The sequence below is a fragment of the Ictalurus punctatus genome, chromosome 8 (genome assembly GCF_001660625.3).
Source record: "Ictalurus punctatus breed USDA103 chromosome 8, Coco_2.0, whole genome shotgun sequence".
NCBI lineage: Eukaryota > Metazoa > Chordata > Actinopteri > Siluriformes > Ictaluridae > Ictalurus > Ictalurus punctatus.
The window spans coordinates 22,513,903-22,540,480 of NC_030423.2; the positions used below are offsets into that span (position 1 = coordinate 22,513,903).

The 26,578-nt window shown below is 40.6% G+C and overlaps 1 protein-coding gene across 3 annotated transcripts in view; it reads left to right on the top strand.

Annotated features, from left to right (window-relative positions):
- Nucleotides 1–26,578, top strand: part of smpd3 (sphingomyelin phosphodiesterase 3) — a 53,227-nt gene that overhangs the window by 12,751 nt on the left and 13,898 nt on the right. The window contains exons 1-3 of one of the 3 annotated variants that reach the window (XM_053682071.1): nucleotides 7,876–8,033; nucleotides 10,683–12,473; nucleotides 23,688–23,763. In XM_053682071.1, coding sequence (XP_053538046.1) covers nucleotides 11,064–12,473; nucleotides 23,688–23,763 — 1,486 coding nt within the window. In that variant the 5' untranslated portion in view covers nucleotides 7,876–8,033; nucleotides 10,683–11,063. Of the gene's footprint in view, nucleotides 1–7,875; nucleotides 8,034–9,843; nucleotides 10,117–10,682; nucleotides 12,474–23,687; nucleotides 23,764–26,578 lie in introns of those variants that run through there. The other 2 variants (XM_017475141.3, XM_017475142.3) reach the window with 2 other exon arrangements.

Genomic DNA, 26,578 nt, shown 5'->3' on the forward strand with positions numbered 1-26,578 from the left:
ACTGTGGCAATTTACATTAATTATCCAAAGTAAGTAATATATTACATTTCCTTTATGAATTTAAGGCATTGTGAGTGTGTATGTGTGTGTGTGTGTGTGTGTGTGTGTGTGTGTGCATGTGATAAATGGTTCAGTTCCTGTACTGTGACGAGATAGATAAAAGCACAGACATAAAGAGCATCAAACAATAAGATCTGGCTCTGTGGCTTTTAAGATGTAATTCGACTGTTACTGAAGTTTCATTCTTGTCAGTGAAGCTGTGACGATGCAGCGCAATACTCAGCACACACACGGCATGCCCTGTTTATAAATCCTTCCATAAAGTTGTGTGTAAATGTTAATGGTAATTCTGATTTTCTTCATACTTATGTGTATGTTGAAAAATAATCACCCATAAATTACAAAGCCTGTTCAGAACAAAGTTGAGTTACCTTTAATAAATTTAAAACAAATGTGTGTTGGTGGGGGCTGTTCCCTGTCTCATCAGTGTGTAGTGTCAGTATTTCAGTACACTTCAGTATTCTATTCACTTCAGTATTCCATACGCTTCCGTACACTCTCCCTTCAGTTTTCAGTACAATTCAGTATTTGGTAAACTTCAGTACACTTAAGTATTCAGTAAATTGCAATATTCCGCACACCTCAGTATTTTCTACAGTTCAGTATTCAGTACACTTCAATACTCTGTACACTTCAGTATTCTATACACTTCAGTAGTCTGTGCACTTCAGTTTTCAGTACAGTTCAGCATTCCATACACATCAGTATTCAGTACACTTCAACATAACTTACACTTCAGTATTCAGTACAGTTTAGCATTTAGCACACTTCAGTGGTTCATGCACTTCAGTATTCAGTGCACTTCAGTACTCTGTACACTTCTGTATTCTGGAGAGGCTGTGGGTCAGGTGGTAGAGCGGGTTGTCCACTAATCTGAGAGTTGGCGGTTCGATTCCCAGCCCACATGACTCCACATGCCGAAGCGTCCTTGGGCAAGACACTGGACCCCAAGTTGCTCCTGATGGCAAGTTAGCACCTTGCATGGATTCTCTGCTACTATTGGTGTGTGTGTGTAAATGAGACAGAGTGTAAAGTGCTTTGAAGAACTTCTATGGTTTAAAAAATGCGATATAAGTGCAGATCATATACCATTTACTTCAGTATTCTGTACAATTCAGTATTTGGTAAACCTCAGTATTCTGTACACTTTAGTATTCAGTAAATTGCATTATTCCATAAACTTCAGTATCCTGTACACTTCAACATTCCAGACACCTCAGTATTCAGTACAATCCAATATTTAGTAGGTTTCAGTAGTTCATGCACATCAATACACTTCAGTATATGCTTGGTGTTTTCTTGCTGGTATAACTATGAAATAATAAACTACTATTTTTGGTCATGGAATAAATATAATATAGTATATATTTATAGTATGTGTAACTGGGCTGAATTAGACCAGCGTGAACTGTGTCAATGTCTGAAGAGGGGGAAAGTAGTGTGTGTGTGTGTGTGTGTGTGTGTGTGTGTGTGTGTGTGTATTGATCTGACATGATCTAGATTTGAATGTATTTAGAGCACAGTCCTGGAGAACGCTCATTTGGGCCACTGCCTGAGAGCATGATGGGTAATTCGGAGTCACCATCATAATCTTCCACTGCTGTCCATCATATAGGAAATGGATCCTCTCTGAGCTTCACTTGTGTCCCAAATGAAGTGCTTTACACCAAGGAGCAGACATTTTAAATCTTGAGTATCTACTTGGATGTTTGCTTAATCCCTATTTGCTGAGTAATTATACCGAAGTATCTCTGGGACATCAGTAAAATAAAGTACTTAAGATTTCCAGATATACCTCTGTTCTGATTGATTCACATAGGACGAGCAATCTTTGTATAAATTATGGAGACGGGCGTGTCTTCACCATGATCATCGAAACATACGTTTGGACTTTTATCATACGCGCTTGTTGTTGGAATTGATTATTGGTAGGTCACATGACCATAACATGTCTGTAGGCTGTACCTGTGCAAGGAACTCAATAACCCTCGGAGGTGTCGCTTCTCTGATACGTCCTATTAAATATCGTCTGTGTTTTAAACTCTTCCTATTTCTTCCAGCGGGAGACGATAGAAAAAGAGTGAGCGCTTCCTGGAGTGTCTTTATACTCAAGAAAAAGTGCAAAAGCTCTTTTCTTACTTGACATAACGCAATCTTTACCAGCATGTCAATTCAGACGGAATATGTGTTACCTGGACTTATTTCTACTGCTCAGTTTATAGAAGGTAATCTTGTCAGACGCGTGGACTTACTAAACACAGTAAACAATTATTGACATACGCGGATTTGGACGGGACTAAAATCCCAGAGATACTCCGGTAATAATTATCCTACTTCACATTGTAAAACTAAGGCGATCCAAATAGGGCTTAATCTGAAAAAAAAAAAAAAATCCTGATGAAATATACCCTGTCTGAATTGACATGTTGGTAAAGATTGTGTTACTGTATATCCTGTGGGAAAAGGGGTTTCGCACATTTACTTCAGTATAAAGACACTCCAGGAGTTTAAAACGGAGAACAATCAAACATAGACGCTGTTTAAAGGGCGTGTCTGAGAAGGGTTTGGGGTCAGGGGTTATGGGTTATGGTTAGGGTTGCTTATATTTGCTCTGACTTATATTCACTCTCCTGTTGTGTTCTTGAACCTCCATGTGGTCTCCCAGTCAGAGTAAGACAGTGCGCACACACACACACACACACACACACACACACACACACACACCAACACATATGTATATGTATATACACACTCGCGGCTCACACACCCGGGTGAGTGATGACTCTTCTACAGGGAGGCAGCAGCTCTGATTGAGTTACACTGCTAATTGCATTGTGCTAATAGTTACGCAGTTATTCATATCCGCTAATCACATTACATTTTCAACAAGCGCATCCGGCTCTGTCCTTACACCAACACACGCATACAGGAGTGAGAGAGAGAGAAGAGAAGAGAAGACAGGAGACATGCGGATACTTTCTGTACTGACAATCCTCATGTATAAAGACTGAATTAAAGAAGAATCCATTTTCTGACCATAAATTCTGTTTTTAATGCACATTGTATGAATAACAAGCCAAAACCTATGGATGTCCATTTATAGTACGTGTAGCTTCTCCAATATATTAAAGAGCAAAGAGCAAGCCGGGTGGTTCATTGTAAGGGTGTGACGAGCAGGCAGTTCGATCGATGCATCGATTTACAATTCAACAAAATGAATGAAACGAATCGAGGCAGCAGTTGTTATAGGTAAAATATTATTTTATCGTCTCAGGGCATTTTTCCTAGCCACTGTTGCCTCTGGTTTGCTCAATAGGAATAAATCCATACATTTAAAAATTATATTCTGAATGAATTTACTTCTGTAAAGCTGCTTTGTGACAATGCCCATTGTTAAAAGCACTATACAAATAAAAAATTGACTATCGAAAAAGGTCAAACAACCAGCGTGTTAAAAAAACAACGTATTTTCAATCTGATGTGTGTCAGATTCAGTGGTACAGTATCACCAAATATCAAATCATTGTCTCAAGAAACAAAATGCTTTCATATCATATCGTATCATAGCAGATTTAGTGGTATTGTCAAATTATCATATCATTGTCCTAAGAACTGAAATGGTATTATGCTGTATCACATCGTAATCGTCAAATATTGAACCGCTGCCTTATGGATTGAAATTGTATCGTATTGTACCGTAGCGGAATCGGTGGTATCGTTAAATACCAAAAATGATATGGTATCGTATTATATCATATCTTTTCATATTCAGTGGTCTCGTCAAATATCAAGCCGTTGTCCTAAGAATCGAAAACATATTGTACGGTATCGTATCGTAGCAGATTCAGTGGTCTTGTCAAATATCAAATTGTTGCCTTAAAACTTTCAATTTAATCGTATCATGTATTTTTTTCAAATTCAGTGGTATCATCAAATAACGTATCGTGCCACTATATTTATAGAGGCGGCGGGTGCAAGTGCCGATCAAGTTTATTAAGAAACAAAACACGGACAGTACAGACACCGTAAATCATCAACACCTAAACATGAACTACGATCTCAAGGCAAAAACATACATACGAGCTGACAAAAAATCGCCAACGAAAGACGTGACTTAAATACTAGAGCGCATTAAACCAAAACGTGAACCAGGTGCAACCAGTCATGTGAAGTGAGTGTCGTGATCCGGTGAGATTCGGCGAGACCATGACCAATCGTTGCCTCAAAAAATCAAAAACGTATTTGTATTGTATCCTAGCAGATCGTCTAATATTGAATCAATATCATATCATGTGGACGTCTGAGGTTTAGTCTCCTAGTAACACCCCAGATTAGTCATACAGATGAGAGCTAGTTTTTGATTTGGAAATTAGCAATGACTAGATTTGACAAAGTTTGGGAAAAGAATAGGGTAAAATTATAAATAAAAATAAACAAAACATTTACGGCATTTGGCAGACGCGCTCATCCAGAGCGACTTATGTTTATCTCATTTATACATCTGAGCAATTGAGGGTTAAGGGCCTTGCCCATGGGCCGTACAATGTTAGATTTGCAGTGCTGAGCTTGAACTCCTGACCTTCTGATCAGAACCCAGAGCCTTTAAAACCTAAGCCACCAATGCCCCACAAAAAAGATGGACCTTTTCGCACATGCTGCTTGTCTTAAATGTGTCATTACATCTGCTTGGTAAGGTAGATGACTCTCATGCGATAGCCAGGCGTAGGTGGTGTGTGTGTGTTTGTGGGTATATGTGTATATGTGTGTGACATCTTAGCCAGCTATAACCCCTCCAGTCATGACACACATGCTCCATGACCTCCACACAATAACGATGGGAAACATGCACACTTAGTGGGCGCAATCAGCAGCTTGGACAGATTTCAACTTCTGAGCAACATTCTAAAGATCCACTACTAATGTAAACGCTTTCTTCTGATCTAAAGGGGATGTGCATAATTGTTAATACAGCAAAATTCAATCCATCCAACTAAAGGCCTATTTGGCTACAAAAACCCCTCCCCCATAAACTCTCGTGTGATACAGATGCTTTAAAAGCTGTGGGTGTAAGTAAAGTCGAAGGGTCAGGTGTACATACGTGAGGAGGCGCGACACAAAATGTGACTCGATGGGGCTGCAAAATCCGCTTGTGTTACGTCTGAGATGAACATTTCATTTAGAAACGCTGTAGTTAATCACACAACTCCTGTTTGTACTCCACGTGAGCGGCAGACTGTGCTTTTAATAGCTGGTGTGAAGTGGAAATAATCAACCACTGAGACATTAAAAAACTAAACTAAGGAGTTAAGTAATAAAAATGGTGTGTTAAATGAAGTTCTTAGAAAATAAAGACGTCTCATGGGGGTCATTAATACTGTAAAAAAAAAAAAAGGTTTTGTGCACAGAATGCTGCCTAATTAATTACACCAGCAAATAATTGAGTACATTTGGGCGGCTGTGGCTCAGGTGGTAGAGTGGGTTGTCCACTAATCGTAGTGTTGGCAGTTTGATTCCCAGCCCACATGACTCCACATACCAAGACGCTGAAGTTACTCCCGATGGTAAGTTAGCGCCTTGCATGGCAGCTCTGCTACCATTGGTGTGTGAGTGTGAGTGTGAATGGGTGAATGATAAACAATGTAAATCGCTTTTCTAGAACTGCTAAGGTTAAAAAAGCGCTATATAAGTGCAGATCATTTATATCTGTCTTCCTAACCATCTTAAATCATTTTAAAATGCAGTAAATCATCCTTAAACATATTGTCATATAATATTTTGAGATTAATGATGAGATATTTATCAAGTCTTTTTATGATGACGTTTTTTATATTTCTTATAAAATAAAACAAGACAACATCAATTTTTAATATTAGGAAGAAATGTCTAGAAATATGCTTAATATTGTTAAAAACGGTCTGAATATAATCCCGTAGAGAGGAGCACAGTGTGGGATGGAACAAGCGTAGCAGTTTTATAAAGACCGGTCACGAAGAAGTCGTTTCATATTATTCCTATCAGTATTATTTCCTTATTTTCTTATTTACTTTGATCCTGCTGATTTGCAGTGGCTCTAAATCCGAAACTGCAGTCTCAGAAGGGGTTTTATAGGCTTAATAAAAAAAATAATACTAATGAAAGAAAGAAAATACCCGTCATAGGCCGAGCAAAGCCAGCCTTCCAGATCACCCATGTTACCAAACAACAAACAAACAAACAAACAGACGTCCAGTAACTCCGTTTTTTCTTTTTAACGAGTGTTTCTCTCAGAGTGGAGCTCAATACCGGACTCGGTTGCCAGACTGATGGAGTATTAAATCCTGATAGTTAAATCGGGGATTATCATGGATCTGACAGTTATAATCCATCTACAAATGTGTCACACTCATTAGGCATCCTAAATGGACGCCGTGTAATGGGCTAGTCAAGGCGTCCGGTTTTGATCCGTCTGCTTGCGACAGGATAAGTGTGTTTATACATTATGCTCATAATTATTTTTTGGTCGGGGAATAAATAAATAAATAAATAAAAAGATCTACTAAAGAGACACAGATAAGTGTGTTCGATGTGATCCAGTCCTTATTTAATCACCAAATCTGGGTAAAGTTTAATAAAATGTTTGTAACAACTACACATAGTACAAAAATTCACAACCTTTCAGTGTGTGCATCCAATTGCGCATCCAATTAGATAGATAGATAGATAGATAGATAGATAGATAGACATGCTGATTTAGGGAAATAACTAAAATAATTTAGGGTAGTAGTAACTCTGATTCATTACACCACGCTGGAATTGATTATTTTCCTCTAACAGCATGATTCGGAGTGTTTTATTAGTTAAACTTTACATGATATTACACATATTTTATGACTGCAGTTTTACACAGTGTGTGTTTGGTGTGTATTTAAAGGGATTGGACTGTGGATACCTCCTTTAACCGAGGGCTTGGTCTTGTAAAACATTCACACTGTGTGTGTGTGTGTGTGTGTGTGTGTGTGTGTGTGTGTGTGTGTGTGTGTGTGTGTGTGTGTTAATAACAATAGCTTGTGTCTGCCAATAAACCCCCAAAGTATAAACGATAATGAAAACATATTGAAAATGATATTGAAGCTCTGTCTTTGTGTGTGTGTGTGTGTGTGTGTGTGTGTGTGTGTGTGTGTGTGTGTGTGTGTGTGTGTGTGAGACCAGACTGATTACAGCATTAAAGATCATAAATGAATGATGGGCAAGGAGGTCACCATAGCAACAAATTAAAAATGTTTTTGCTCAGAGACACACACACACACACACACACACACACACACACACACACACACACACACACACACACACTCATTTTCACACACACTCACTTTCACACACTCACACTCACACACACACACACATAGACATGCACAAAGCACCTGTGTATATAGGAAGTCAACAGCCAGCTTTCACAGGAAGTAAAGACAGACAGATAGATAGGGAGAGACAGACAGACAGTTAGAAAAAGAGATAGAGAGAGAGAGAGACAGACAGACAGAAAAAGAGAAAGAGAGAGACAGACCGGTAGATAGAGAGAGAGAGAGACTCTCGGTGCATGAACTTTTTGCTGGTTTTCATCATGCTCATCTTCACACCCTTTTCCCTTATGTGCACATGTGTATGCTAGCATATTATGCTGTGTGCATGTATGTGTGTGTGTGTGTGTGTGTGTGTGTGCGGGCTGTCCGCACAGCTGCAACGTCTCTTTGTGTGTGTGTTGTTCTCTTATCTTCCTGTTCCTGTGTTGCTCGGCCAGGCATGTGTGATCGAACAAAATCAGCCTCCACACAAAATTAGCGTCACTTACACACACACACGTACGCATGTGCACACATGCACACACACACACACACACACACACACACACACACACACACACACACACACTCACACTCACACATGCACACGTTCACACACGGAGATTCAGAGCAGAGGGACAGCCATGATGGGTAAAGCTCGGGTGTGTGTGTGTGTGTGTGTGTGTGTGTGTGTGTGTGTGTGTGTGTATGTGTGTGTGTGTGTGTGTGTATGTGTTTGCATGTGTTTGTGTGTGTGTGTGTGTGTGTGTGTGTGTGTGTGTGTGTGTTTGTGTGTGTGTGTGTGTGTTTCTGTGTGTGTATTTGAGTGGGAAAGTGTTATTCTTGTCTAATGGCTGTGGGAGTAGTTTTCTGTCCCTGTTTGTCTTGCTTTTATCTCTCCATCTGTATAGAGGACAGAGATGGAGGGATCACTATTGGATGGATGGATGGATGGATGGTTGATTGAATGGATGGTAAATATGTCACTGGTCAAGGGATTGAGGGCAGGGATGGATGGATGAATGGATGGATGCATGATTGAATAGATGGCTGAATGAAGGTTGAGGTGAATGGGTGGATAGATAAATGGAAAGATCTTGAACCACTGGTGGTTTGATAAAGGAAGGGATAGATAACAAACAGATAGATCACTGGTGAAAGTATAGAGGGCAGAGATGGATGAATTGATGGATGGATCAATGGCTAGATGGATGGACGGATAGATGGATGGATGGATTAATGGTTGAGTGCAAGGATGGTTGGATGGAAAACAGATAGATAATTAGACCATAGAAGACTGTTCATCAGTATGAAGGGCAGAGGTGGATGAACAGATAGATGTATGGATGAATGGATGATCACTTGTGAAAGGATGGAGGTTTAGATGGATGGATGGGTAGATAGAAGGGTTGATTACTGGTGGAGAAGAATGTATGAATGAATGGATGACCACTTGAAGATAGATACATGGATGGACATATGAATGGATTACTGGTGGATAAATGGATAGATCTTGAATCACTGGTAGATGAATGGAGGGCTGGATGATGCATAGATTGGTGACTGGTGGATGGATGATAGACTGACTGATAGAGCAGGGATGGATGGATGGGTAGATGGATGGATAAATTGATTATCACTGGTAAATAGATGCAGGTTAAAGTGGGTATGAGTGGATGAATTGGTGGATTACTGGTGGATCGAGGATGAATGATCACTGGTGAACGAATGGAGGATCAGAGGGATGGATGAATGGATGGATGGATGGATGATACATAGATTGGTGACTGGTGGATTTATGATAGGCTGGCTGATAGACCAGGGATGGATGGATGGATGGATGGATGGGTAGATTATAGGTGTATTAATTGAGGGCAGAGATGAAGGAATGGATGACTGATGGATGGATGGATGGATGGATATATGGATGGAGGGATTAATCACTGTTTGAATGTATCATTGATCACCAACAACACTTTACAATCCTGACTATCAAGATGTTGTGTTTAAAGTGAAGAATCAGTTCAAGGCGTTCTGGCAAATGCATTTAGCATCTAAAAAAACAAAAAACAAACTGGTAGCCAGCTGTGATAAATTAGGGGTGGAATTGGGCACAGCAGGTTGTATAAGCTTGAGGAACACACTGATGAGCTGCAGCTTTAGTGATTTTTAGCATCTAATCTCAGAACACTCGCAGATCCATCAGAACTGTAAAGACAGACAGATTGATGTTGATTTGATCTGCTTTTATCAACAACTTCCTGGTTACTCATTATGTGAGTTTCCATATATACAAAAGGTCAATGGTTATGTAGAATGGTTGACTCTGACATGACAGAATCTAAGAAATTGTCATTTCCTTCCTTAATTACCTACTTATTGCAGAGAAAATTAGGCACATTGTTTTTACTGCACAGAAATGTATATTGTTTTTTTTTGTTTACAAAGACGACTGCATAGCTGTCTCTTCCTGTCTAGATGAGTGCTATTTGAATGCTGGGAGCATATGTGCAAATCGTGATTTTATTAGTACTCATCAGAGTCATAGCCGTAACTGTCAAGAAGGTCAACAACACAATAAAAGGCAATAAACTCCAGGGCGTAGCTGTATTCCTAATCAAAATACACAAAGTTCATGACACAGAAGGCTAGCAAGACATAAAGAACCAGAAAAGACCAAGGATCCGTTTATTTTTTCACTTAGGAAATTAGGAGTCCACAGATTGCAAGGCAGGTAGGCATGAGGAAAATGGCACTATGGATTGCCTAATTATTATATTTTGGAGTTACATCTGTGCTGAGATTCTTTTAAATTCCCTTAGTTTTGTCTTTTTTAATCATAAGGTCGGTCTGAATAAATAAGACACATCTGCCGGACAGATTTTTTAATTAAATTAGAAACAAAAAATAAAAGTGATTTCGAGACAGTGCATGATTATGGTAAATCATAAGGGATTTCGGGAATGTTTTGTACAGTATGTTCCGTTCTTTTACTAAAAAGGATTTTATGTGTGATGTAGATAGATTTAATTTCTAAGACTTTACTGTTTGTTAGTCTTATACACCTAACTATACACCCATGCACACAAAAATCACGAAAATCAGTGAAAGAATAATGTTGGTTATAAGTGTGCGTAAATTCCGGATCTCTCTGATTCTCCGCGCTCCGTGAGGAGCTAATATTATTCATTATTCATCGTGATTCAATCTGATTTCCAGTTCCCATTTTTTGCTGATTGCACATTCTCCTCAGCTTTCATCTAAGTCCCTCTCTCGCCTCTCCTTCTTGGTTACCTGCAGGTTCGGCAATAATGACGATGAAAAAGATGACAGCGGTGGTGCTGGTGATTTGACATCCCGTTCTGCAACTGAGAAGTGTGGAATATTATCAAGCCCAGCAGTGACTGTCTTGTCAGGATGTTCAGATTCTTTATAAGATTGTAGAATTTCAGTCCTCCACCAGGCAGCCTCACTGGGGAGGAAAAAACAGCAGATCTAAAGCCTCAAGGCTGGAGAGCCTGTTTTTTATCAGCACACCATAACGACGGAACCATGTAGAGATATTTTCTGCTCATAAGGGGTGTGGGTTAGCTTTCTAGTTCCTTTTAAGGTTAATTTGTTTGATTTATGTCTTTGTTTCTTTTTCTGAGTTAAATTTCTGAACCAGACTACCACATAAAAATGGTTCTGCACACATCCCCCTACCCAAGTGCCTTTCTAAGTTCTCTCAACAACCTGTCCTGGGCCTTGGTTTTCCCCTGTTACTGGATGCTGGACAGGCTCATGGCCTCATGTGTGGCCACGTCACTTGAAAAGCGAAGGCGCTCACAGGACCCCTGCTCCTTTCTGGCTCTAGGGATGTTAATTTCTACACCGCTGTACCTAGTACTGCTCCTGGCCTCACTACCGTTTGCCCTGCTGGGATTCCTGGTCTGGGCACCTCTGCAGGCATCCCGCCACCCATATATCTACTCATACCGCAAACCAGACAAAAATCAGGCTGAGCATGGTAACGTTGCAGGATCTGGGGCAGGGATTCGTGAATGGCGCCCACAAGGCCGCAGTTTCTGCTTCGGCAGTGCCAACGTGTGCCTTCTTCCGGACTCGCTGGCTCGCTTGAACAACTTGGCAGACACGCAGCGCAGGGCGCGAGAGGTGGGCAAACGCATCCGTAACGGTGCGAGCCGACCACAGATCAAGATCTACATTGATTCTCCTACGAACACCTCAATTAGCGCTGCATCCTTCTGCAGCGTGGCCACGCAAGGCTTCCGACGTACATCCTCATTAGACCAGCGTCCTGAACCAGCAACAGTAAGTGATGGTGACAGTGATCCTGTTGCAGAGTGTCCTGTGCATTCATCAGGTGGAACAAGTTCAGATTGCCCCGTCCATAACACCCAAAGTGTTCCTGAATGTCCCTTGCACGCTAATGGGGAAGAAGCATCTTCAGATTGTCCAATCCACCAACCAGCAGATATGCAGGAATCCAGTGATTGTCCAGTCCACTCCACCACAGTGGTCACAAACTCAGAAGAATGTCCCTTGCATCCGTCTGGGGTCCAAATCAGCATCACATCGCCTGACCCTGAACCTTCTGAGGCCGAATTCCGAAATCATCGGTCCAGTGAGGGAGACATAGGCAGCTTGCAAAGTCGCACTGCCTCCCGCGAGTCCTTGACCCGTTTCCATGGTGCCACAGATGGGGGAATACCATCCAATAATACACTCTCACAGCACCGTGCCTCTTTCTTCAAAAGGCCTGTTGGCCGCAAACGTCGACATGGGGACGATGGCTTTGACCACGAGATCTCAGCCTTTTTTCCTGCCAATTTGGATTTCCTGTGCCTGCAGGAAGTGTTTGACAGACGGGCATCGGAACGACTTTGCTGTCAGCTGCACCGCTACTTCCCATATGTCCTGAGTGACGTGGGACGCTATGGCTGGAAGGGTTGCTGCTCAAGATTCAAGTTCCTAAACAGTGGCCTCGTCCTGGCCAGCCGCTACCCCATCCTGGATGCACATTTCGAGTGTTATCCCAATGGCCGTGCGGAGGATGCACTTGCTTCCAAAGGTGTTCTCTATGCCAAGGTAAGGAAGCTCTTTATGAAGGCTAGAAGTGGCGGTCACTAAATCAAGCATAGTGGAGCATGAATAAGCATTTTCAAGTTACTAATTTTGTTTCAAATTTGCTAAAATTGCAGCATTGTGAATGTTAACTAACCTGACCAATTTTTTTGTTGTTGTTGTTCATTTCTAAGAATCATTAGACAAATTTCTGTAATCGACCAGGGTCTCAAACTCTTACAAAGATGAGTTTTTTCTTGGCTGTACGGTGACATAGTCTTATGTGGTGGTCTTTGCAGTGTCTCTTCAGGGGTGTATGTGGTCAGCCTGGTTTGCTGTGCACATTGACAGCAGTTGCTCTCTGCTCTTGTAGCCACTTCCTGGCTTTCTGATTTAAATATCATGCAAACCTATACAAATGAAAGGATTCATGTGACAAAGAGAAGACTCAGAGATAAACTATGTCACCTAGCATTGAACAGTGATTATTGATTCTTATGTTTAGACGTTATTGATTTAATACTTTATAATTAAATTGGCACCAATATATAAAATAGCATTAAATAGTCTAAAAACATGTTTCCAGCTGGAACAAAAACACACCTTAACCCAGCATGAATTCCATGTTGATGTATGTTGGATTGGCTTTGGTTTTTCCCTAGTTTGACAGTTTATGGGAACTCTTGCTCTTAAACCAGGTCTTACTGGTGCAACTAGTGTGGTTTTGCTGGCTGCTTGCTTGCAAGCAATATGCATTATGCTAGTCCAAGCAGTTTTTTTCAGCAGGGTTTTCTTGACTGGCAAGCTTTGTCAGGCTTTGTCCTCACGTCGCTAGTGTAGGTGTTGTTTACGTATAATCAGGATGCCGAGGATGCTACAGCACCCTCTAGTGGCACACAGGTAAAAATGTTACAGACTTTTACTGGTTTTTATTTTTATTTTACTAGTAGCATTTTATTTTACTAGTTCTAGAGATTCTAGAGAGTTCTTTGAGTTCAACTGAAAGCACGAGTGTATTTTGATCTAACCATCAGATTTGTCTGAAAATAGACCTACTTCATTAAACCAATAAACTATTTTTAAAAAATACGATGAAGCTAATTTAATAAAGTTAAAAGTAAACCTTGGGAATGATATCGATGTTTGAGTTGACATATAAGTAAAGATGTTTTGGGTTACCGACTGGAAGTGGCACACCTTCTAGTGAAGACCTCATATTTCTGTTACTGGATTCTTATCTGACACTGAGTACGTTATATTTCAGTTGGAAGCACCTCTGACTAAAAATCCATCCTCACATCCTCAACACTTCCAGCCTCTTTGGACTATTTAAACACATTTTATATACTAACCGACACAGCAAGCTAGTTAACTGACTATCATATTCTAGATATCAAGTTAAATACACTGCCTTGTTTAAGATAAAGATGGAGAATCTACAAATGCAAATACAGCCAGGTCTTCTGCTGCTTTCACGTCCTGCGGGAAAGCGTGCAGTTGCAAAAGTTGCGTTTGCTTCGGAAAAAAAATATTAATTATGTGTCAAATTGTGGGAGCTTTTTGGCAGCCCTGATTTCTGACCGCAGCAGAACTGATTCAACTGACTACTAGGCAATAAAATCTTAAATATATTTCAGTTTGTATAGAATTACAAATTAGATATTATATCACTCACTTCGTTTCTATTAAAAACATATCGGGAAGAGATGTTCTGATGTTTAACCTGAATCCTTCTATATGCTAATGCTATATGCACTACTGAATGCTTCTGTTAGATAAAGATAAGTGCCTTTTTGTTCCTAAAGTATGAAATGCTTTCAAGCGTTCAAGGCTTTTTGATGCTTTCAGGTCTGAATAACTTGACGTTTTCGCTATCCTCTTAAATTCTCCTACATGATGTAAATGAGGCATTAATCCAAGATATGCTATGTGTGTAAAAATAAAAAATATTTAAAAAATATAAAAAAAATTGTGTTTAAATTAACAGGACATCAAGCAAACGCTGCACTCTTCGGAGGAACTTGCAATTTTTCGAAAATGATCATGTGACGTCATCACTACGCGCATTCAGCCGAAGCCGTCTTCGATGCAGGACAGTAACAATAAGAAAGCTGGATTGAGCTGGAAAGGAAATTTTTTATCCAAAGATGTGAATGAGCAAAATTTGGAAACATTTTTGTAACACAAAGTCAAAGGAAACTTCCTCACTTCAGATAAACAGTCTGATCTGCCATATTTCCTGGCGAACTCTAAAGTGATGAATTATGGGATTGGTTTTGCTTGTCCTTATGGTACCTTCTGAATGGGACAGACTTTATGTTCATCTCATAAGCACAGAAATTAGGCTGCCCAAAAATGCACTTTCATAATCACAGACACACACACACACACACACACACACACACACACACACACACACACAAAACAACAACTCCCTTGTCAAAGGGTGTAGGTGGTTTAGAGCAGCCGTTGGTCAGGCTTGACTCTGGATCCATGCTTTGTGAGTACACACACTGAATAATTTATAATCCTGGCTTTGTAGAGTAGAGCATCTTTTTGAAGTGTCTCATCCGTAATTCGTGATGAGAGACGCACTCCTCTGTTCTGATCTTTGGAATTGATGGTGGTTTCTATTAATATGAGTTTGGAGCTGTGCCAGAGTGGAGCTGATTTTTTCATCGCAGAGGGATTCTTCGTGTGGAGAGTGTATTAATGGGTCCTGAATCGGTAGCTCTTTAGAGAGAGAGAGAGACAGATGTAGGGGTCATGTTTTAAGTATGTGTGTGTCTGTTTGTGTGTGTGTGTGTGTTAGAGAGAGAGACAGAGAGACAGAGAGGGGCGGGGGGGGGGGGGGGGGGGGGGACAAAGAGCAAAGAGCGGTAGTGCTTATGTTTATCACCTGAGTCCCTGGCTGAACTCCAGTTTCGTTGTCAGTGCCTGCCAGACAAGCCTGCTAAATGGTGTGTCTGTGTGTGTGTGTGTGTGTGTGTGTGTGTGTGTGTGTGTGTGTGTGTGTGTGTGTGAGAAAGAGAGAGAGAGATAGAGAGAGGGAGAGTTGTTAGACAGTAAGTGCCGTTTGCTAAGCAACAACATGCCAGAGGCTGACAGTGGCTGACAGCACACCCACCACACACACACACACACACACACACACACACACACACACACACACACACTGATAAAGGTTGTCAAAGCTTCAGGTTTCGGTTTTGTCTATGTATTTTTCATATAAGCTGCACTTGTAGGTGTGCAGAAGTGTTGATATTCAAATGCTGTTGAATTCTGGATTCTGATTGGTCAGAAGGTGTTGATTCATTGTTCTATAACTATAATAGCAGCTCTAACAGTAGTGCAGATGCAAATCACAGGTTTATATTAATGCGTTTGTTCTAGTATGTAATTGTTTCTATAGTAACAGCTCATTCGCAGGGACTTGTATTGTGAATGAATGGATTTTTATTTATTTTTTTAACCTTGTGAAATCATTGATATGGAGTTTTCTGTAAGGAGGCAATTGTTTATTATGTATGGTAGGAGTCTCCAGTGTCAGCGGACAGAGGAGTTTCTCTGTAACATGACCAGCTGGGTGTTGTTGTTTTTTGTTGTTTGATTAAGAGAAAAGAGAGAGGCTGGTGAGGGAACGACTGTTTATAGCTACTATAAGTGAAAACAGGAGCTAACTTGTTTTGAGAATGTTCCACTACGTTAAATGTAACTGTAAATGGATAAAAAGTGGTGTCAGTAGCTCCGCTTCATCAAACCACTGTGTGACATATTATTTGAATAGAACAGCACATGTTTTATTGCTTACATAACAAAGTATGTATATGAGCTGGGCGTGGTCAATCACTGAAGATCTCGCAGTGTGAGTCGTTATCTAACATGGCTGTGTCCCAAACGATACAGTTGAAAGTTAGTTCGTGTTTATACTGTATATCAAATTATGTTATATTTAATTTTTTTAAAAATGTTATGTATCATAAATAAGAGAGATTATATCTGGACTTATAAATGAGCTTGAGGCTTTCTAACGTCATGGTTGGAGTCGTGGGGTCATAATGCAAATCACAGTTAAATCCGTGTTAAAAACGACTCTGCTGATTTACTACTAATTTATTAAACACAATTTCAGACATTTATTGAATATGTAATATCACGGTATGTGTTTGTAAATGTAACAGCAGTGTAGTGTTCAGTCTTCTCTTCATGCTTAGGGTTGAGACGACCTACGGCTGAAGCTAAGAACCCTGGTAACATAGGTAATATAGGAATCGGATTCTGTGAGCACAGGATCCTGGAAACTTTGTGAATGAAATGGCCTGTGCATATAGGCTCATGACTCTGAGGTACTGCACTGAAGCTGTTCTGGAGGTCCCTGTTGCCTGACACCTTATTTGTTGTTTTTTTCCTTTAATTTGTCAAGATGTGATGAAGGAATATGGCCGACGGCGTGATAAACACGAGCGAAGGAAGGAGGCAGGAGAAATGGAGTGAGGAAAGGCAGTAGAGAGGCAGAATATTAATTAAGCTTGTTTCCCAGAGGATGCAGCAACTCTGTAATTCAAGCCTTCCTGAGCACACACTTATCTCCATTATTATTATTATTATTATTATTATTATTATTATTGTTATTATTATTATTATTATTATTATTGTTGTTGTTGTTCGTCTTCTTATTATTATCATTATTATTGAAAAGCTGGCTGAGGTCTCCATGGGACCGGAGTCAGCATCGGTTTGAGAGTGTGTATGTGAAAGTGAGAGAGAGCGCGAGAGGGAGAGCGAGAGCGAGAGAGAACATCCCTCAGTTTATACGATTGTCTCCTCCAGGTTCTTGAGTCTGTTATGTAAGTGTGTGTGTGGGTGTGAATGTCCAAGTGTCACTTGGAAAGGTGTGTGTGTCGTACGTGTCTTTCTGTGTCAGAGTCTCACTTAGAATTTGTGAGTTAGACGTGTTTGTTAGCCGTGTGTGTGTGTGTGTGGACTCAATTACTCAATATTATTCATCATGTGTCTGATTCTGTTCTACCCTTGCAGTAATCCTGTGTGTGTACATGTGTGTGTGTCATGTGTGTCTTTTTGTGTCAGAGTCTCACTAAGGATTTGTGAGTTAAATGTGTTTGTTAGACATGTGTGTGTGTGTGTGTGTGTGTGTGTGTGTGTGTGTGTGTGTGCGCATGCGTGCATGCGTGCGTGTGTGTGTGTCCCACTTTGTATTTGTCTCCACTTGGTGCCTGAGTATGTTATGTGTGAGTGTGTGTGGGTGTGTGAGTGCCTGTCTAAGTGTCGCTTAATGTTTGAACTATGTGTCTCGTACCGTGTCTTGACTGTGTGTGTGTGTGTGCGTGTGTGTGCGTGTGTGTGTGTGTGTATGAGTACACACTGAGTTTCCATGTAATCAAGGCCACCGTGTATGGCCACTCTGTAGGTGTTCAGTTACTGACTGTAGGCCATCTGTTGCTCTGCACATAATATTGCACCCCCTATGCCTGAAAGTGCAAACGTGTGTTTATTGCACCATAATACAAATTTACTGCACTTTCATACATGCGCCAACCTCGTTTCTCACCTTATAGGCTTTAGTTTCTAAGTGTAGTTACACGGGGAAAAAAAAGTAAAGTTGTATTCAAAGTGTAAGTTCAAGGACATTTTACACAAAAGTTACTTACATTGTAAATATTATAAAATATCAAATATAATAAAATCAATTCTAATAAATGCAACCAAAAAAAACAGTCAACTATCTTTATATATAAACATTTCCATTTAAAAAAATAAACGACTTTTCCAAATCCAATTCCAATCTTCCAACAACCTTGCGTTTGTTACAGGATCCGATATCCGATATCTTTTCTCCGATGTCCGATCAAACATTTGTGCCAGTATGGGCCCGATCTTGATACCGGATATGGGATCGGTACCATCTCTACTTAAATGTGTATTGTATATGTTTCTTGACGATCATTATACAGTGTGAAAAAAACAAGCAAAAGAAAACGTTCCTTTAGAAGCCAATGCAGCCAGAACACGCATGCTGACGTCAGGCAGACGTTTTCTTTGTGGAAGGTATTATCTCGGGAAGTTTGCAGCATCACGCTGTTCGATTGTGCAAATGATTTCATTTCAGTTGTGAAATTGTGCTGATGAACAGCTACTCTGACTTGACCTCAAAATTCACGTTATGAGCTCCAATGGCTGTAATCATTAACACACACACACACACACACACACACACACACACATACACACACACACAGTATTCCTGTTTTCTGCCCCTACATTTGCTGACACTTTAAAGCGTCTCTGAGCTCAGCAGTGGTACACACTTCCAGCCAAGCATGCATAAGTACCTGAAATATTCATTTCACACTGCAGGGCACCCACACACACACACACACACACACCCAAACAGAACGAGAGCGAGACAAGCTGTACTCTGCACTTTGGCAATGGTTCATCACTGTCCCATAATGGAATTAAAATCTACAAATCATCACTGAGGAGCGCTTACATTTACTAGCCCTGCCTTTCTAAACCGTGCCGCTTGCATTTTATCCATCTGCATTAATTAAGCATCCAGGCTTTTTTGCTTTGGCACCAAATGATGCGAGTTAAAGGAAATCTTTGTAAAGACGGATCGATTTAAAACACTCGTCTTAATACGTATTATATGGTTGCACTCTGCGCTCTGCAGCTACAGCTACGTCCAAGCACTCTAGCTCCTTATTAAGGAATCAAACACTCAGTGTTGTGCCGTTACAGGATCATAATCAGTGACAGAGTAGTGCGATGAGCATATTTACAAATAAATAAATAAATAAATAAATAAATGAACGCTTGTCACGTAACCAGGAAACCACAAGGAAGCGTAAACTCCTGTGTACTGAAGATGTCGGAAAACTTCCTTTAACTGTTACAAAGCTCTGACACTGGAGACTCCTTCCGTATAGTAAAATATACGTCTCTTTACAGAAAACTTTGTCGTGTCAATAATAAGATCATTCAGTCCGTACAGGATTTGGCAGGATGCCAGAAATGCTTGATTTTGTTGTGGCTTTTTTTGTGTGATGCAATTTGCAGAGTTTTGTCCTGGAAAACTACTCGAATTGGCGAAATTGTGGAAAATCTGTAATAACTTTGAAAATCTCAGAATATTGCGATCGCAAATTTGGGACTGATTAGTAATCTATTGTGAATGAGTCCCTGTGAATAACCTGTGACTACGGAAACAGTAAAGTATTAGAATGAGCGTATTAATATAAACCGTGTAGCGAATCGTAGCAGCACTGTTTTGTAGACCTGATCGACGGCTCGTCTGCATTTGGAACGACAGATTTAACAGTTGCTGAAATCCTGCTATTTGGTATAAAACTGTAACCGTATTAGCGTGCAGCGGGTGAGAGTCGTACAGTGGGTCCTTCCAAAGGTAATAGGAAAGAAGCGATATTAAATAATGAGCCGTTGTTTCTAATATTCTATCGAGAGCGACTTGTCGCTACTTGGTAACTTGAAACTCACTTTTAGAATACTCCTGTCATGTTCCCGTTTTACATGTTATAGAACATAATTAGATTAACAGCTCGCGTCATTACGTCACCGCGCCACGCCGTCCAACGTCCCTCCAGAATTTCACGTATCAACATACAGTTCGTCTTCGTTATGGTACCGTATACAGTTTCTGTGTTTTTATTTAATTTTTTTTTACGAGCGCTTTAAGTGCAGTTAATTATTTGTCATGCTGTATGTGCTAATAATCAACTGCTTGAAGTCGTGGGCTGCGTCTCAAACCGCGTACTTACCGTCTATATAGTAGCCGAGATACATGTATTTTTCCACACTATAGACCTGTAGTAGGCAAGTACGCGGTTTGGGATGCAGCCGAACTCTCTTGTTCGCCATAAAATGTCGAGCACTGCCGCGTGTGATCGTGTCCTGTCGCAAAATGCGGTGAAAACTCTCACACGACGCTCATAATGTGATTAAGGTGTTTACATGTCTGTAATACACGTCCATAACGCGACTAAGACAGGAGTACTCCACATGTCTTAATTCGATTAGAGCTTAATTCGAGTATGACCTTAATTAGATTAAGGTAAGTAAAAATTGCTGTTTACATGGTAGTTCCTTAATCAAAGTATGGTCTTAATCGGGTTAAGAGTGGATTATTGTTGTCCATGTAAATGCAGCTAATAATAAGTGAATAAGAACGCTCTTTTTTTATGTACCGCCTGTCCGAGTGGTAATGCTGCAGAACCGACGCCACGTCAAATCAAACTGCATTGAGAAACAAATTGAGATTTGTTTACTTCTGCCCACTTTGATCCCATTTTATTTCTCTCATTCATGAAAATAAGAGTAAGAGCCCAGAGTTATACATCTCAATCTCAATCTGAGAATTTAATTTTCTGTAGAATAGACAACTCATATGTCCAGTTCCTTCTGTAATGTACTGCAGTGTCGTATTTTTTTTATATTCATGAATATTAGATTTATAGAGTTTGTACGGTGAGTAGAATCAAGTAGAAGCAATTAAAAACGACTCAGTCTTTTATTCTTCAACAATAACTTTATGGTGCTTATACTAGTGAACAAAAAAAATTAATGAAAGTGGTTTCCTTGTTTTCCCATTTTCATCTCGAAACAAACAAACAAAAAAAACGAATAAACACAATATACACGGACCACGCTGGCTCAGACGTGGTTTATGAGATGGTTTCGCAGTAACAGGCATATTTGTTTATTTCATAATTACTCATAAGCACATATGTACATAGTTACCTTTGAGTTTTTTTTTTATTGGATGCAGAAAGCACTCACGATCTTCTGATTCCTGTTTGGCTCTCCGTCGTTCAGGATGGAAAGGAAGAGGAAGCAGGGCCGTTGGCTGTTTGGCTCAGTGTGTGTATGTGTGTGTATGGATGTGTGTATGTGTGTGTGTGTGTGCGCACCACACCACATAGGAGACAATCTGTCTCTTCACTGCCGTTTAATCTACATTAAAAACGAAAACCTGCATCGATCCAAATGACATCAGACTAAGCCAATTCCCCATAAATAACCAGTAAGAGGCAGACAGAGAGCGAGTGAGAGAGAGAGAGAGAGAGAGAGAGAGAGAGAGGGAGAGAATGACTCATTTGAAAACTTGTGTTTCACATAATGTGGAAAATTGACAAGAAAATGTGACATGTCAGGTACCATGACTCAACTGCACGTCTAAACGATCACTCAAGTTGTTCAGTGTCTCTAACAGATTTGTTGATGTGCTTTCTGACTCACTGTTATCTGGAATTAGAAGCGAAAGGAAATAAAATATATGTTATATTGCTTTGCTTGTATTTCCTCATTTGTAAGTCGCTTTGGATAAAAGCATCTGCTAAATGAATAAATGGGAATGGAAATGTAAAATAGCAGCGATTAAAAAAAAAACATCCTGACACCAATAGGAGTCGGTTTGTGTAAGGGAATAGGTTCCAACTTATACGGTAAAATGTCCTAAAATGTCCATACCAACATTTGGGCTTTTAATAGAGTGTAAAATAGATGATAGTTTTGCCTCAGTCCCTTAGGTTTGTCACATGATGATTATAAGTTACGTCTTATGGATGTCTAAGTTATGGAGGATAGGTAGTAAGTTTGGGTCATTCCTATGTTCCCCAGTTCTGTATTCTGTTAACAGACATGAAGGAAACTTTTTACAAGCTTTCATGTAGTCAGGACTAATTCTCCCAGCGCCCTATTCACTTTATTGCTTTTTAACTTTAAACACCAAGGAACATAGGACCCTGGGAACATAGATACGCTCCCGCTGAGTTGCTCAGAAGCCGAGAATTTATTCATGTCTAGTTTATTCTTTGTCTTTAGGTTTTTTGAGAAGAAATATTTTGCCTTCATTTCATTCCCTCATCCAAATACATCATCCATCCATCCATCCATGCTTTGTTGTCATAATGAAATTCCTTACTAACTGTACTAACTTCCATTTTAGTGTTTCTGTCACTTTAATAAATGATTACAATTTTATCCGTTGACACAGACAGTTAATGTACTTCAAATTAAGTTCAAATGATATAACTGTTGGGATCTGGCTAGCATTAACTAATGGGAACTAGCATTATTTTAGCTAGCTAGCACAAGCAGATTGGTACCAAGGTGTTTCTTTTGAGCAAACTTATCAACTTTTAAGTTTTAAAGTGGCCATGAAATCAAAATGAGTGGTTCAGAACTTTTTGTCTCTTATTGGTATGGACACCAGTATGATACCATCTCTAAAAAAAAAAATAATAAAACAACAAAAGATGTATGTTATGGAGATATTCTTGTTTAAAATTTTATAGTTTGCCACATCTAGGAAACTTATAGTTTAGTTTTTTTGTTTTTTTTTAGTGACCCTGTACTAGTCTTGTGTTTCTCCAATGAAATGCTCTCTAGAAAGTATATGTGTCCCGTCCCCTGGTTCTACAGTAACAGTTCATTAGCAGTAAACATGGTTCCTCTGTGTGTTTTTGGCTGAGAGTCTTCCTGCACATTAATCACTTTTCCAACCATCGCTTGAGAAAATGTTTGGAAAAGGGTGGAGTGTGTGCGAGTTGGCAGTTTTGGGAGAAGTGTTTTACCAACTTGGGGCTGTTCAGTGCTGGAGTGTCGCTACCGCAGACTGACAGAGAATGTTATTATATTCGTCTTTACCACCATGGGTGTCGTAGTGGTGTCAGGTGGGGTAGTGGTGGCTCAATAGTTAAGGTCGGGGGTTCAAGACCCAGCATAGCCAAGATGCCACTGTTGGGCCCTTGAGCAAAGCCCTTAACCCTCTCTGCTCCAGGGGCGCTGTATCATGGCTGTGCTCTGACCCCAACTTCCTAACAAGCCCGGATATGTGAACAAAAGACTTTCACTGTGCTGTGACATACGTGATGTTGTCGTCTAGGGAATCGTCCTGGCGTGGGTGAAGGTGGCAGATTTGAGAAATCCTCTACAGCTGTTAAAAGGCTCTCGTTAAACTCTTCACTGTTCTTTACTGTCAGGTTTGTTTAGATATCCAGGGGTGTGGCTTACTGTATCTCGGAGGCTGCTGGCTGTTGTGTAAATCAATCACTTCAACATGCCGTTACTCAGACTTCCTGTTTCAAAAGGAAATTCATAACATTCGAGAATCAAATGACGGCTCTCAAGATGTTTCACGGGGACTTTAATGTCATGCTGTGTAGTTTGAGACAATCTTTCTTCCCTCTATTTCCACAGGTCCAGGTGGGCACCTCGCATCAGGAGCAGAGGATTGTAGGGTACATCGCCTGCACCCACCTTCACGCTATCGAAGGTGAGTGACTGTGGACACACACACACAAATAAAATTTTTATTTCTTTAGATTTGTGTGTGTGTGTGTGTGTGTGATAAAAGCCAAAATGCTGCATGACTGGATCAAAAAGCACACTTATTAAAAGCACACACACTGCACAATTGTTCTGTTCATTCATAACACACGCACACGAACACACACACACACACACACAAACACACACACACACACACACACACACACACACACACACACACACACACACACACACCCCGATCTGCTCTCACTTTCTGCACAGATTAACGATCATAGCCCATCAAACCACCCACACATTCATAGACACACACTCGCACACACGCGGTGTCGTGTAACCATGGCGACAGGTCATGACCGAGTTCAGCGTCAGTGCTGCTATTTAAAGGATGTGGACGTAGGGAAGACAGAGCTCCCTGCTATTCCTGGAGCCCCACACACTCACGTCTGCTAGCGATGCTAATTACAGCGCACTCAGCTATTCCCGACTCATGCGTGAAAAATGAAAGAGAAGGAGAGCAAGAGAAAGAGAGCTTTTTCAGCTACTGTTATACTTTTACTCAATAATAAAAGGCCATTGTAGTCCTGCATCCTTTCGCGCGAGTGTGTGTGTGTGTGTGTGTGTGTGTGTTTGTAATTGTGTGTATGTCCTTCTTCATTATGATGGTCAGGCAAAGAGGACATGTCTCCTTCAATGTAACTGACAAGTCAGAGGCCACGCCTGCTTTGCTGTGACTGACAGGTAGACAGACCACTCCTTCATTGGGATTGGCAATCATGAAGCCATCCTCCTCTTTCCTGAGAGCGGTTATACGTACTTCTGTCTTAAATTTATTCCCACACTTTACTGTGACTGACGTGTAGAGTGGCCACGCCTCCTTCACTGTCACCGACATGTCGAGAGTCCTCGCCTCTGTTTATGTGGCTAACATGTAGTCAGGCCACACCTCCTTCACTGTGACCGACATGTCAAGAAGCCATGCCTCCTTCACTGTGATTGACATGAAGAGAGACCGCACCTTCTTCTGAAGCCACGCCCCTTTCACTGTGACTGACATGTAGAGAGACCACTTCTCCTTTACTGTGACTGGTAAAAAAAAGGCCAAACTACCTTTACTACGAATGAGAAATAGAGAGGCCACACCTCCATCACTGTGACTGACAGGCACATCGTGGTGGGGTAAGAGAGAAACACAGTGCCAAAGGAAATTGATTTGATAATGTCTACAAATAATAACCTAATAATACTAAAAGATCCAGGCATGTGTTGTCAGACTTACAGAGCGATACAGAGAAGCTCGGATTCATTCAGTCACCATCGCCGAGCAGCTTTTACATGATTCATGCTGTTCTGAATGGATGAACGTTAGCGTTATATAAAGCAGATCTGAGGCGTGACAGCGCAGAGGCAGCTCTGTGTCGCTCTTTAATCATTCGTGTACAGTCTCAGCTCACACCACAGCCGTGACTCATGGGCTTTCTGTCTTTAAATACGGCCTGATTTCACCTTAACGCCCAGAGACACACTACTGCCCACACACACACACACACACACACACACACACACAGACACACACACACACACACACGGCAGGAGCTCTTTGAAATGTGTACTTTGAAATATGCTATGGGAATGCTGCACCTTTCATTCCTATACGCTCTCTTGCTCTCTTGCTTTTCTTTTAGGTGTGCTTAGTGTCTAAGAAAGCTTGCATTTTTGCATTTATTTCCTGTCCATTTTCTCTTCCTTTTCCATTTATTCTCTATTTACCTTTCATCATGCAGCTTTCCTTTCTTTTCCTTACCTTTCCTTTCCTTTCTACCGTTCTCCTTTTCCTTTCCTTTAGTTTCCTCTCCTTTCTACCATTCTCCTTTTCCTCTCCTTCCCTTTCCATTCCTCTCCTTTCTACCATTATCCTTTTCCTCTCCTTTCCTTTCCTTTCCTTTCTACGTTTCTCATTTTCCTTTCCTTTCTACCATTCTCCTTCTCCTTTCCTTTCCTTTCCTTTCCTTTCTACCGTTCTCCTTTTCCTTTCCTTTAGTTTCCTCTCCTTTCTACCATTCTCCTTTTCCTCTCCTTTCCTTTCCTTTCTACGTTTCTCATTTTCCTTTCCTTTCTACCATTCTCCTTCTCCTTTCCTTTCCTTTCCTTTCCTTTCATTTCTACCATTCTCCTTTTCCTTTCCTTTCTTTTCATTTACTCTTCATTCCTTTCTACCATTCTCCTTTCCTTCCCATCCCTTTTCTTCCCTTCCTTGCATGTCTTGTCCTGCCCTATCAGTCCTTTTCCTTTCCAATATTCTCCTTCCCTTTATTGCTCTTTCTCTTCCCTCTCTTTCTCTTATATACAGCATTGGGTGTACAGTACTGTGTCTTTCCTGTTTGAAGTATACTGAAAATTCCCAGGATCCCACCAGGGGGTAGTGTTAGACTGAAATTTAGCCCTACGCCTGTAAACTAGCCTGCATTACGAGGTTGCTCTTTAATCACCAGTTCCCATCTGTTTCTCAAATTGCTGCTAAACTGGTTAGCCCACAGCGTCAGTTCCACTTTTTAGTGAACGTTGATGATCGCTAGCGGCAATCTGACTAATAAAAGAACGCAGAAGAATTCTGACTAATAACCGCAATGCATTCACTGTCATCTAAGCTACGCGAGATGCATGTCTATCTCGGAATAAAGGTGGGTCTTCTCTCGGCTAAACCTGGACACGCCTCCAATCAGTGATATTCTTTGAGAGCCTTTATACACATATATAATATTTAACATATAAAGAACTACACTATAACGATTCTACATTTA